Raw genomic sequence first — 13,439 nt, 5'->3', positions numbered from 1 at the left:
GAGTCTTGTCTCCATCTGTGTAAGGGGACAGCTGGCACCCTCCTACAAAAACCATGCTTCCTCCCCAAGGTGACTCTAGAGATCCCCTGGTCGGTGATGTCGGTGGCTTCAGGGTTCAGGCAGGGGTGGTGGGCTTACCTTGTGGGTCCTCAGCGTGGCACAGAGCTCAGTCCCTCCGGCCGGAATCTTCTCTCCTTCTCCACCTTGTGGTTGCCTGTGGAACTGCAGTGGGCACCTCCCTCTCCCCCACCCCACCCCGTGTCTTTGCTAGCCCCGTCCCCACACCCCAAACTCCCTCCTCAGCTCCCTGCCATGCCTCCAGTCCTCCAGGGACCCCCTCTGGCCACGCATTTCAGTCAACAGGGTCATGGCCAGGGTGCGGGGTCTGTTCCCGAGTCTCCTGGCTGAGCCCATGTCCACTGCCCAATGGCTGGGGACGGGGCTGCTATGTTCAGCCTGGAGTGTAGGTAGCAGCCAGCATCGCTGTCCGGGACACTCGGTGTGCCCTGGACCAGGAGCCACCCGGGATGGAACCAAGGTCAGGGCTACTGCAAAGTGTGTGTGTGTGTGTGTGTGTGTGTGTGTGTGTGTGTGGTGGGGCGGGGGGGGGGTGGTGTGTCCTGGAGAGCCTGTGCTGGGAAAACCCTCTCTATATACTGTCTCATCACCCCCCACCCCTCCCCACTGAGCAGGCACAGCGCTCCAGAACTCCCCCCAACGTCGGTGGTGGCACACGCAGGACAGTGGTCAAGCCGGTCAAAGACAGTTCCCCATTTCCCCACCAGGGGGCCGCCCCGGCCGGAGGACCGCGTTGAGCACCACACCTCCCCGACCTGGAGGACTTCTCCCCACTAGGTCTTCTCCTTGGCGGCAGCTGACACAGCGTGGGCCCAGGTGGTCTCAGGGGTCTGATGCCCCCCCCCCCGGCTGTGGGCAAGTCCCTGTCCTGGAAGACGGGGTGGGAGGACCAGCCAGGGTCCCTGGGTCCCGGGGAGGAGCAAGGGAGAGGGTTTGGTAGCATGTGGTTGGAACCCAGCCCCAGTGGGAGCCCAGCGCGCCCGCGAGCCCGTGGGGTGCGGAGAAGCCAGTGAGGGAGAAGAGAGAGTCAGGGGCGTGGAGGGGGTGGGTGGGGGACCTAGCCCCCGTTGGAGCCCCCAAAAGGGCTTCAAGGCCCCAGAGAGGAGTGAGGACGTGGCTGGGAGGGGGCACCCAGGGTGTGGACGGGCCCTCGGCGGTGGGGGCGGGGGAGCGGCGGGTCCGGCCCGGCCGCCAGGGGGCGCCGGCGCGCGGGTGGGCGGGGCCGGCGCCAGTCGGGGGGAGGAGCCATGGGCGCCCTGCTGCTGTGGCTGCTGCTGTCCTGGGCGCTTGGGGCGGGGGGCGGGCAGGCCCCGGGGGACCTGACCACTCCGGCCCCCTCAGAGCCCCAGGGCCAGGAGTCACTATTCGAGACTTCAAGTGAGCAGGGGCGATGCTTCCGGGGGGAGGGGGCTAAGTGTGGGGCCACCCCTGGGGGGGCCTAAGGGGCTCACTACTCTCCTCTCCCCTCCCCCAGGTGACAGGAAGTGGACAATGCTCACGAGTAGGTGAAGGACCTGGAGGAGGGGCCAGTCTCTGCCACCCTGTGTCCCTCAGAGATCCCGGGAGTGGGGGGGACATCTTTCCCCTTCACACCCTGCACCGCCCGCCGCTCAGCCGCCTGTCTATCCGTGTGTCCACCCCAGGGCCCTGCGGACTTCGGAACATCCACCCGCGCATCGTGGGGGGTCAGGATTCGCAGCACGGGGTGTGGCCCTGGCAAGGCAGTCTGCGCTTTCGCAGGTCACACCACTGCGGAGCCACCCTGCTCAGTCACCTCTGGGCGCTCACTGCGGCCCACTGCTTCAGAAAGTGAGTGGGTGGGGGGGGGCGGGAAACAGCTAGCACCAGGGGTCTGGGCTCTGGCAGGGCACCCTCAGAGCATGGCTTCCACCTGAGCCCCCTCACTGGGGACCCTGAGAGGGGAATCCTATTGAGTGTCTTCCGGAATATTCCCACACAGTTCTTTCTGTGCACTGTCCCCTTAGTTTGGAACAGATGGGACCACCATCCCTGTCCTCACCCACCCCCGTGTGTCACATTACCCCGGAAACCAAAGGAGCACCAGCTGGCTTGTGCTTCCTGGCTTATCTGGAGCAAGCAGTCTTTTCTCCGTGTATCATGATGCTGCTTCCTGGCCCAGCCGTGAGGATTTGGGTCTTCATTACAGAGTTATCATCCAAGGCTGCCATCCCTGATTTCCATCGGCAAGTGCTTCAGGTCCTCCTCACGTTCAGCAAGCAAGGGGTTGTGTCCTCTTTATCTTGAAGGTTGTTAATAAGCCTTCCTCTGATCCTGATGCCACAGTCTTCTTCATATAATCCAGCTTCTCCGATGATTTGCTCAGCATGCAGATTGAATCTAATGAGAGGGTGCAACCCTGCAAAATCTTACTTGCAGGCGTCATCAGTGTTGTTCTCTCATTTGGGCATTCTGTTGGGCCCCCCTTCTGTGGACTGGGTACAAATGGCATTTGAAATACCAGCAATACACAAGCCACCTTGCTGTGACAAACTGGCACATGGTAATTGCTCAGAATACGGGTGGAATACAGATTGTGAGAGCTCACAACCCTGCCAGGCTCCTATCCTGATTTGGAACCATGCAGTAAGTAGTCCCGTGTTTTAGCGCCACTGCCTCTTGGTCCATGTATAGCTTCTGCATGAACACTGTGTTCGTCTGGGTAGACTAGAGAAACAAATTCATAGACATACATATGTGTGTAAGAAAGAGGTTTATATACAAGAGGAATTGAACATTGAGAAAGCATCCCAACCCAGTCCTGTCCAAGCCCATAAGTCCAATATTAGCCAATGTCTGATACCAATCTATAAAGTCCTCTTCAGACTCACAAAACCCATGCAATGATGTCAAATGCAGGACGATCACAGGCCAGTGGGTGGAAAGTCTTTGGATTCAGTGGCATTGTAAGCATGGCAGCGCTGGCAGGGGTCTCTAGGTGGCTTTTCCGGCTTCAGAGGTCTGGTTGCATCAGGGTAGGTCCATGTGTCTTGTCTCTCGGGGTGTGATAGAGAGAAGTGTCTCACGCCTGCAAGGAGGAAGTACTGGATTTCCCAGAATTCTCAGGAGAAGGCCATGCCCACACAGAGGCCTCATTGGCTCTGATCTGATTGACAAGCTAGACTCCACCCTACAGTCTTAATCCTCAAAATGACAATGATATACCTACCCCAGACCACCCCTTGTCAATTTGACACTCAGATAACTCTGTAACCATATATAATTTTCAAACAAACAATAACAAATCATATCTTTATCTAATCACACTAAAATGCATACAATTCAGTATTGCCACCCTCATTTAAATGTAACATTTTATACATGAACAAAACAAAAATATCCTATGCCTAACAATTGCAGTTAAGTAACACCAACACCTTAAGCCTATAATCCTAGGGGTATATTCATCCACCTATGAAAGTTTGTAAGCCAACCACTTCATGCCTTTATCCCCCCAATTTTTGGTATCCAATTTCTATGTTGTGCACTTACATCAACTCAGTGCTCTGAGGAGACAATCCTATTTTTCGACGTGAGAATCTTCATTCCAGTTGGAACCTTATGAAATCAGCATCCATAAGCAAAGTCAAATCAGGATAGTCCATTCATAAAGTCAACAGCAATATGCACCAGTTCACAGGCTCAAAACCCTTCTCTTCATCTGGTCGAGTTCTGGTCAACTCAATGTGGGCTGCCTCTCTTAGCCTCAGCAGGGTGTCCATTGGTCACCTTATCTTAGATAATGGGCTCTCACAAATACTCAACAAGCCTACTACCCCCTCATGCTAGGTCATGAACTTTAGACTAGTCAACTCACTCTCGTCTTCTCCTCTTTTTCCTGTAAACTGAGTCCACAGGTGTCAGTGTCCAAACTCAACCCGTCTCTTTATTGCTGCATTTCTCCCACTTCCTCTCAACAAGTGGATCCAGGTGGTCACCTAGCAAGCATTTCAGCCTGCCCACAGGCTCCCTTTAACGTTCAATCCCATAAAGGAGTTTTCTTCAAGGTTCCAGATTTTTTACTGGTTCTGACAAAAACCACTAGAGTTCAAACTTCAAGTCCAAAGAGTTCCTTTTTTCCTTAATCTTCAACCTGTCCATCTTGTCCCCAGGCAAGTCTCTTGGAGTGCAAATATCCTGAGTTCTCCAAAACACTGGGTGGGGCTTAACTTTTCAGAGCCTTCTCTGTGTCCTAAACACATCTAAAGATCAAATTAATGTCTCAAGGCAGGAGGGCTTACAAGCTCTCTATTTTCATACTTCCCCACATAATTTCTTTCAACCATTATATCAATAACAATAAGCAGAAAAAAATCAGTATAAACAAAGTAGAATCAGATACTAAACTCAATTCTTAAAACAGTCAAGTTTCTTATGATCCACACAAATGCCTCTGAGTGGTCGATAAAGCATCATTCTGGCATTCATTACTTTCACCTAAGATCCTTCTGAAATCAGCAATGATATCCCTTGTTCCATGTCCTCTTCTGAATCCCTGTCAATGTACTGCTGCAATCATTGTTGGATGGTGTTCAGCAAGGTTTTTACTTACATGTGATGTCAATGATACTATTCTGTAGTTTTAGCATTGTGTGGATCACCTTTCTTTCGTGTGGGTACAAATATGAATCCCCTCCTGCCAGTTAGTCAAATTTCCAAACATAGGTAGGGGAGTCCTTGCAGCACTTCATCATCTTGTTTAAAATATTTCCGTGGGTATTCAATCAATTCCTGGACCCTTATTTTTGACTAATGCCTGCAGTTGGAAGAAGCTTGGACTTCTTCCTTCAGTACCATTGATTCTTGCTCATATGCTACCTCATGAAATGGTGGATGTTGTGTTAGGTTGGGTTGACTAGAGAAACAAATCCAGGGACACTCATATATGTATAAAAAGAGCTTATATAAAGAAGTAACTATATATAAGGAAAACAGCCCAGCCCAGTCCAACTGAAATCCACAAGTCTGATACTAGTTCATAAATCCCTCTTCAGACTCATGCAATGATAGTCACATGCAATGATGCAGGAAGATCATAGGCCGGTGGGTGAAAACCCTTGTGGAGCAAATGGCGATGGAAGCATCTCCTGGGCTCTGGCACAGTCTCAGCATGGCTCACCCGCCTCAGCATGGCTGCACTGCATGAAGGTGAAGGCAGAGGGGGGGGGGAGGTTCCCAAGACCCTCGTAATGAGGAAGTCACACCCACAAGGAAGCACCACCAGACTGTGACTTGATTGACAGGCTAGACTCCACCCATATGGCCCTACGGATGCCATGTTGGCACATAAAAACCTAACTATCACCACTGTGGATGAGTTCTTTTCGGTCCTTCTTTCCATCCTCTGTGGGTGCTTTCGGTGTCATTCGGTGCTTCCTCTGTGCTCACCAAACTTCTTGATCCTCCAGCCCTGATTTGGAGAAAGCCCTGGGAGGGGAGGGAGGGGCCTCAGGATTCCAGTCTGTGGAGCACCCCACACAGGGGTCCCCTGGAGAACACACCCCAGTTTAGATGTCTTTGAGGCAGAGACTGTCTGAGTGACTGACTGGATCGTTCTCCTACTGGTTCTGATTTGGACATGGCCTGCCTAGGCTCCTGCCCTTCCCACAGGAGGCCTCTTTGGCCCCTGGAAGGACTCACTAGGGAGGGAGCAAGGAGGGTGGGGTAGAGTTCTCAGACACAGGACAAGTCAGTGGGGATCCTGAGAGGTCCCTTCCCTGTTCTATGGAGAGCACCCCTACACACACCCTGCCAAGCTCCTAACTAACTGTACCCCCATCTTGGCCAGGTCCCAGGAACCCAGGAACTGGGATATCCAGTTTGGGGAGCTGACATCCCAACCCTCTCTACTGAACCTGCGGGCCCATTACAACCGCTACAATGTGGAGAAGATTGTGCTGAACCCCCATTTTAAAGGGTACTCACCCTACGACATAGCCCTGGTGAAGCTGGCTTCCCCTGTCAAGTACAAGAAACACATCCTGCCCGTCTGTGTCACCAACTCCTCCATGGAATTCCAGAACCGGGATGACTGCTGGGTGACAGGCTGGGGGAATGTCCATGAGGCTAAAGGTAAGGCTGAGAGGGAAGGGGAGGGGGCACTGTTAGGGACTGTTTTTCCTGACTACTTCCGCCCCAGCTGTCCCCACAGGGCTAGTCAGGCCACTGGGGGCCCCAGCCAACCCGCCCCATCCTCCCCTTCCCTGCCCCTCTGTGCTCTGTCCACCTGCCAGGACTCTCTGGACCTCAGAGTGAAAAACAGAGTCTCAGGGGTAGCTGGACCAGCCTGTCTACCCTGAATCATTCTGTAGCATTGCTCAGGGTCCAGCCCACCACCACCTCCAGTGTCCCCTCACCTCCAGTGCTAAGTTGGGACGAGAGCCGTGTCCCAGGGCCTGTGAGTGTCCCCACAGGCCGCCTGGCATCCTCCACCTCTCTTCTCCTGCCCCACTCCCCCCACAGTGCTGGGGTCCCCTTTCAACCTCCAGGAAGCCCAACTCTCCATCATAAACAGCACCTTATGCAACAACCTGTTCTACACGCCCCATTTCCGTTCCTTCATCTGGGGAGACATGATCTGTGCAGGTTCCGAGGACGGCAGCAAAGACACCTGCAAGGTGAGCACCCTGCTCCAAGCACCGGCCCCGCAACTGGGTCTGAGCCACACCTTGCTTTCCGACCCTCCGGAATATGCCTGAGAAAATGTGTTTCCTTTCCATCCCTTTCACTGTGTTTCCGGTCAAGGTTTAACCAACAGCCTAGGTCTCAGTTTATGCACACACACGCGCGCGCACACACACACACACACACACACACACACACACAGAGTCCAGCAACCCAGCTGCCCTCAGAGGGTGTGGATGTCCCCCTTCTTTCTGCTTGTGGTTCGGTTTCCTTGCCTCTAGTGTTCCCGTGTCAGGAGCCCTGGTGGTGTAACAGTGATGCACTGGGCTTCCACCCTCAAGGTTAGCAGTTCAAAACCACCAGCTGCTCCTTGGGAGAAAGATGGGCTTTTCTACTCCCGTAAAAAGATATAGTCAGCATGGACTCAATGGGCAGTTTGTTTGCTTGCTGCTTGCTTGGCGTGTCTGCGTACCCCCACCACCACCACCACCTCCGCTTGGTTCAGAATTCTTTGTGGACCACTGTTCAGTCTGATAGAGGTGATTTAAGCAGGGGGTGGGGGATATAGGTATATATTTGAGTATATATAATATACCTCTCTGGGATGATGTTCTTTTGTGGACCAGCTTGTGATTTAGCTAAAAGGTAGCTTCAGAGGCGGCTAGTTTGGGTTCTAGGTCAAGGGGGTCTCAAGGCGATAGTCCTTGAGAGTCCTTCAGCCACACCCCTGCAGTCCTGACTGAGGGTGTACCTCTGCCCCACCCCCCACGGGCAGTCTTACTCCAGCCAGCAGCCCCCATGGGTTATGCTGATGATGCCGAAGGTGCCAGAGTGAGTGCCCTTCACCCCTAACAGGGCCTCTGGGCCCTGACCACGCCCCTCCCACTCTACCTACCCTCCTACCCGCTCCCTGCAAGTGTTTACTGGAAAACAGCACCACCTGCCCTTGCTGACCCCCGTGTGAAGTGCCTGCCACCCCTGGGGTCCCCCAAAGTGGATGTGAAGGCTGGCAGGAGTCGGGGGGAAAGGACTACCAGCCCATGTTGCAGATGCGGAAACTGAGGCTGGGTCTCTGCAGCGAGTTTGCTCCCTGCACAGCTCTGCCCCCACAGCTGTGCAGATGCCTCCACAGCTTACACCCACTCTTCCCCAGGGGGCCTCTAGCTGAATCCCCCTCTTTATCTGGCCTCCCCCATCCCCACTGTGCTCACCCACGTGCCCCCCACCCTGCCTCCAGGCTCATACACACTGTTCCCCAGGGTGACTCTGGAGGGCCCTTGGTCTGCGAAGAGGACAGCTTGTGGTATCAAGTCGGAGTGGTGAGCTGGGGCGTGGGCTGCGGGCAACCCAACCGACCGGGCGTCTACACCAACGTCAGCGAGTACTTCCACTGGATCCAGAAGGTAATGAGCCGGAGCCCGCCAGAGACAGACTTCTTGTTACTGCTGCTGCTGCCGCCCACTCTGTTCTGGGCACCCCTGTTCCTGCACCCAGCCTGACCCCATGAAGCCCCCATGGGTCCCACGATGCTGGCACAGGCCTGGGAACCCCCAGGCCCAGACCCTTGCTGGGCTCACCTGGGTCATCTCTGTCCCCCTCGCTAATAAACACGTGAGCATGTGTGAGGGGGTTCTTTGCCGGCCCCCTTTTCTTCTCCCTCCCCCATCCCCGTCCCAGCCAAGCCTGCCCCTTCCTCCCTCCCTCCCTCTCTGTCCCTGGATCTGATGCTGACAGCGCCCTCTGGTTAGTTACATCAGAAAAGTGACTTGTGGGTGGAGATTAGGTCTCTGGGCAGTGGCGTAGGGGAGTGGGTTTGGGGCTGGAGGGACAACGCTCTAGGACCCCCAGCTCCTCCGGTCCCTCACCCACAAAAGTGCCTATTCTGACCAAAGGTGGGCTGAGATGAGGATGGGTTAAGCAGTGATTCCAGGAAGCACATGATCACCTTGTGGCAAAGCAGCTCCTCATCGCCTCCTGATGGACGGGGCGGTGAGTGTGCCCTTTAGCCAGGTGTGAAGACTTTGGGGAGCAGAGGGTGGCCAGGCCACAGTCCCAGCAGCCCAGCTAGCCTCGCATTCTCACAGGGGCCCCAGGTGTGAGAGCCTAGCGGCTGGGGTGGGGGCACAAGGATTCTGATTGGCTGGACTTTGAATCACGAATCACTATGACTTGGGAGGCAGCGGGGGTGGGGGATAATGACCCTAGAGTATATCAGAAAAGGGGGGGTGACAATATACCTGAGAGGATGACAGTGGTGTGGGGGAAAGGCCCAGCCCCCACAACTAATCACGGGTTCAGTAAGTGCAATTGTACGGTTAAGATATGTATATATTATGATAAAGTCATAGAGAGCATGAGAGAGAGGAGATTGAAGTAATGAAGTCTGACACATTCATGATAGCATGCTCACCTCCTGGATGGCCATGATCTTACCAGCCAGGTCTGCGTAGCACACAGCATGGGCCGAGGCCAGGTGGGGCTGGAGACCCCGTTTACTCTTTATTTTTTAATTGTTTTATTAGGGGCTCATACAACTCTTATCACAATCCATACATACATCAATTGTGTAAAGCACATTTGTACATTCATTGCCTTCATCATTCTCAAAACATCTCCTCTCCACCCAAGCCCCTGGCATCAGCTCCTCATTTTTTCCCTTCCTTCCCTGCTCCCCACTCCTTCATGAACCCTTGATAATTTACAAATTATTATGGTGTCATATCTTACACTGTCCGATGTCTCCCTTCACCCACTTTTCTGTTGTCCGGCCCCCAGGGAGGAGGTTATATGTAGATCCTTGTAATCGGTTCCCCTTTCCAACCCACCCTCCCGATGTTGCCACTCATACCACTGGTCCTGAAGGGATCATCCGTCCTGGATTTCCTGTTTCCAGTTCCTATCTGTACCAGTGTACATCCTCTGGTCTAGCCAGATTTGTAAGGTAGAATTGGGATCATGATAGTGGGGGTTATGGGGTTGGGGAGAGAAGTATTTAGGAACTACAGGGAAGTTGTATGTTTCATCATTGCTACATAGCATCCTGACTGGCTCTTCTCCTCCCCGCCCGTTTATCCTTAACCAAGGTTTTATCTACTTCAGGAGGCATGATTGCAGGTAACCACACATCACAGGAAGGGGCAGTACCATAGGCATGCACATAGGAAGGGAATGTACGATAGGCATAGGCGTAACAGGAAGGGGATGAGCTAGGGCTGTACACATGATAGGAAGGGGTGGAACTAGAGGTATATATGTGACAAGAAGGGCGGACCCTAGATTCATGATGGCGGCCTAACCTTGGTCACCTTTGAGTGAGTTTGACCTCTCTGGGGTCTCCTACAAGGAAGCAGACAACTACTGTCCTTCTCAGAAGGAAGTGGGCCCTACTTGTGGGATAAACAGTGGTGTCTTCTTGGTCTAGATGGCTGACAGTTCTTAGGGAGAATAACCCTGATCTACTTCTGATGACCTCCAAGTGTATAGTCATTCGCAAGCAGCTAAGGTTGGCATATATTGGGGGGAGACAACTTGGGAGAAATCCTTCTGTTTCCCTCACAGTGGGCCAGCCCCCACCCCACCCCCACCCCAGGAGAATGTGGCTGAGGCCGGGGTGAATACCATGATGGATTCAGCTACTCCGTCCAAGGATTGAGACAGGGCTTGGACAGGGCTTTTTCCAGAGAGGCACTTTCTGCTCCCCTGGAGGTTAAAATGTCCATTTGCCAACCAGTTTGGACCTCCACCTAAGGCTGATTTCTCAGTGGGAATCTGTTTCCTTAACCCAAGGCCCCAGGCCTCCCTGCCTTCTCCAGCCTTTTCCCTTTCTTCCCAGTTCCCTCCTGGAGAGCCCCAGCTCCCTGCTCCACAAGGCATCCAGCCGCCCCCAAGTCTCAGGGGCTGTGGGCCTACTCTTAGCTCACCCTCACCCTCACTGGCACCTGTAAATATCTCTCCTCCTGTCTCGGGGAAGCTGAGCCCATGCCCCTGCCTGGAGGGAAGCATCAGGAGCCTGGCCGTGCCTCCAGCTAGCCCCCTGTGGTCAGGTGCTCGCAGCTGCTACCCAGTCCTGTGTCAGAAGGGTGCTCATTTGACCTGAGAGGATTGGGAGCATGCCATGCACGGTCCCTGACCCTGTTCCCAACACTCGTGGCCTCACCCTACACCGATAGCTTCCCTTGGTCTTGGACTGTCCCCCAAGGTCACGTCTCGGGTCCAACTGGGTGCTGCCTGCTTTGAAAGGGCCTCCCTCCCTTCTCCAAGCCCAGACCCTGTCCAGAACAATAGCGCTCAGAAGGAGACACTGGCAGCGGGCTCTGGATCAGGGAGGAGCTGCCAAGAAGCCTCCCCAGGGCTCTCAGGCCTGACCGCAGCGTCCCTGGGCCCCACACACCTGGGCGTCCCTTTCCTGTGTTGCCAAAGTCCCTGCTGAAAGCATCTTTGTTTCAGGCAGGCCTGGGGAGGCCACAGCCACGCCCTGGGCCCTGTCAGTAACCCCTTGGCTGACCTGGCCTGCCCACTCCTGTCCTTTTAAGCCCCCAGACCTTCCCCTGACCCAGTCAGCGGGGAGTTCACCAGGCCAGAGGGTGAGAACGGGGCACAGGGGCCCCCTGGGGCAGGGGCTGGATGTGATGAGTGCAGTGGAAGGGTTGACTGGGGGCAGGACTGCACATTCATTCGGGTCCCTGGTGGGGAGGCTGCAGAGGCTAAGGGCAGCCAGAGGGGCTCTGGGGACGTCCACCCAGGCAGGCTGGCTCCAGACCTGGACAGTGCCACCTGCCCCCAGCTCATCACTGAAGACAGAATGTGGAGGGTACTTGGCTGCCAGGTCCTGCTCCTCCTGATGCTGCGTGAGTGGGGACAGTCACCGGGAGGCCTGGTTAGAGGGACCCAGCCCAACTTCTCCCCTCTCTGGGTCTGGCTACCCCAGGGCACTCTAGGGCATCTCATCTTGGCTCCACTCTCTCTGCCAGTGATCCTGGGCTCGCCAGGCTCCTTGTGCCCACTGGTGCAAAGGGCTGTGGGGAGGGCTAAAGAAGCAGGTGACTGGGGCACAAAACCTCGCATGAAGTCACTGCTTCCGTGTGCGGCCACCCTCCTTCCTAATCTGTGCCCTCTCACGCCCCACGAGACATCTGACACTAAACCCATAATCCGCCCGGCCCACTTCCTCCTCCAGGAACTGCGGGTAACCCAGAGTCCGCAGGTAAGGAAACTGATGCCTGGCTGGGGCGCCCCGCCCCCCACACCGCCCACAGCCTCCCAGTCCTCCGCCCACCCTTGCCCCCACTTGTCCCTTGCAGCCTGCGGGCAGCCCCGCGTGGCCAGCCGGATCGTGGGGGGCAGGGACGCCCGGGATGGAGAGTGGCCTTGGCAGGCGAGCATCCAGCACCGCGGGGCGCACGTGTGCGGAGGCTCGCTGGTCGCCCCGCAGTGGGTGCTGACCGCCGCGCACTGCTTCCCCAGGTCTGCGGGAGCGCTCGGGGCGGGGGCGCGCGGGGCAGGGGCGGGGGCACGCGGCTGGACAGTGTCTCCCTCTCCCGGGTCTCGCAGGCCGGTGCTGCCATTCGAGTACCGCGTGCGCCTCGGGGCGCTGCGCCTGGACCCCGCCTCTCCGCGAGCGCTTTCGGCGCCCGTGCGCCGGGTGCTGCTGCCCCCGGACTACTCCGAGGACGGGGCCCGCGGCGACCTGGCGCTGCTGCAGCTGGGCCGCCCGGTGGCGCTGGACGCCCGCGTCCAGCCCGTTTGCCTGCCCCCGCCCGGCGCCCGCCTGCCTTCGGGCACGGTTTGCTGGGTCACCGGATGGGGCAGCCTGCGGCCCGGAGGTGAGGCATGGCCACGGTCCCCGCCCCGACGTGACTCCTCGTTCACTCCCCAGCCCCCACCCCACCCAGACGGGCTGTCATCCTGCTTCTGCGCCGCGTCCCCCACCCCCTCCCGGGCACCCCAAGCCCAGCCTTCTCTTTTTAGTTCCACTTCCGGAGTGGCGACCTCTCCAGGGAGTGAGGGTGCCACTGCTGGACTCGCGCGCCTGTGACCGCCTCTACCACGTGGGCAGCGACGTGCCCCGCGGAGAGCGCATCGTGCTGCCAGGGAACGTGTGTGCGGGCTATGCGGAGGGCCGCAGGGACGCCTGCCAGGTGTGCCCCTCGGCCTCCGCACAACCCGGGCACGGCACCCCTGCCTCGACTGGGACTGTGTGTGGTCTCAAGTCCAGGGAGAGCTGGGGGATCTAAGAGGCCCCTTTGCTTGCAGGGTGACTCGGGGGGACCCCTGACCTGCTTCCAGTCTGGGCGCTGGGTCCTGGTAGGCGTGGTAAGCTGGGGCAAGGGCTGTGCCCTGCCCAACCGCCCAGGGGTCTACACCAATGTGGCCACTTACAGCCCCTGGATTCGGGCTCGCCTCCGCCTCTGATGCCCTAACTGACCTTCAACCCCCGGCCCTTCTGCAGACCTGGGCGCTCCTCACTTGCCCCTCTGGCTTGTGACTGAGAGGCCTAAGATATGCCTGCCCACCCTGCCTCATATGGGCCTCCCCAAGTTTGAATCTGCCAACCCGCCTCCGGGGATCTCCCTTGTGACCCCAGCAGCTCACACTCGCCCTCCTCCCCTTCTTGCTGGCATGGCCTCCTCACTCGGGCTGTAGCTGCCACTGGGCACCCAGAGATGGGCACACCAGCTGGTGACACGTGTGCCCTATGTACCCGTCCCCCGCCCCCTCCC

General features: G+C 56.5%; 2 protein-coding genes across 2 annotated transcripts; both read left to right on the top strand.

Annotated features, from left to right (window-relative positions):
* Window positions 1–1,325: 1,325 nt before the first annotated feature.
* LOC142422840 (testisin-like) lies at window positions 1,326–8,219 on the top strand. The gene is made up of 6 exons (XM_075528072.1): window positions 1,326–1,455; window positions 1,553–1,579; window positions 1,722–1,887; window positions 5,885–6,168; window positions 6,559–6,713; window positions 7,980–8,219. Exons 1-6 carry the CDS (start codon window positions 1,326–1,328, stop codon window positions 8,217–8,219), a joined length of 1,002 nt encoding a protein of 333 aa, XP_075384187.1.
* A 1,605-nt stretch (window positions 8,220–9,824) lies between these two features.
* PRSS33 (serine protease 33) lies at window positions 9,825–13,131 on the top strand. The gene is made up of 6 exons (XM_075528070.1): window positions 9,825–9,834; window positions 11,897–11,923; window positions 12,021–12,183; window positions 12,271–12,542; window positions 12,688–12,857; window positions 12,973–13,131. The coding sequence occupies exons 1-6, from the start codon at window positions 9,825–9,827 to the stop codon at window positions 13,129–13,131; spliced, it is 801 nt and encodes a 266-aa protein (XP_075384185.1).
* The last annotated feature ends 308 nt before the right edge of the window (window positions 13,132–13,439 follow it).

This window comes from Tenrec ecaudatus, chromosome 12 (assembly GCF_050624435.1).
Source record: "Tenrec ecaudatus isolate mTenEca1 chromosome 12, mTenEca1.hap1, whole genome shotgun sequence".
Classification (NCBI taxonomy): Eukaryota; Metazoa; Chordata; class Mammalia; order Afrosoricida; family Tenrecidae; genus Tenrec; species Tenrec ecaudatus.
The sequence above is the reverse complement of the archived record's forward strand: the minus strand, read 5'-3'. Positions and strand labels throughout refer to the sequence as shown.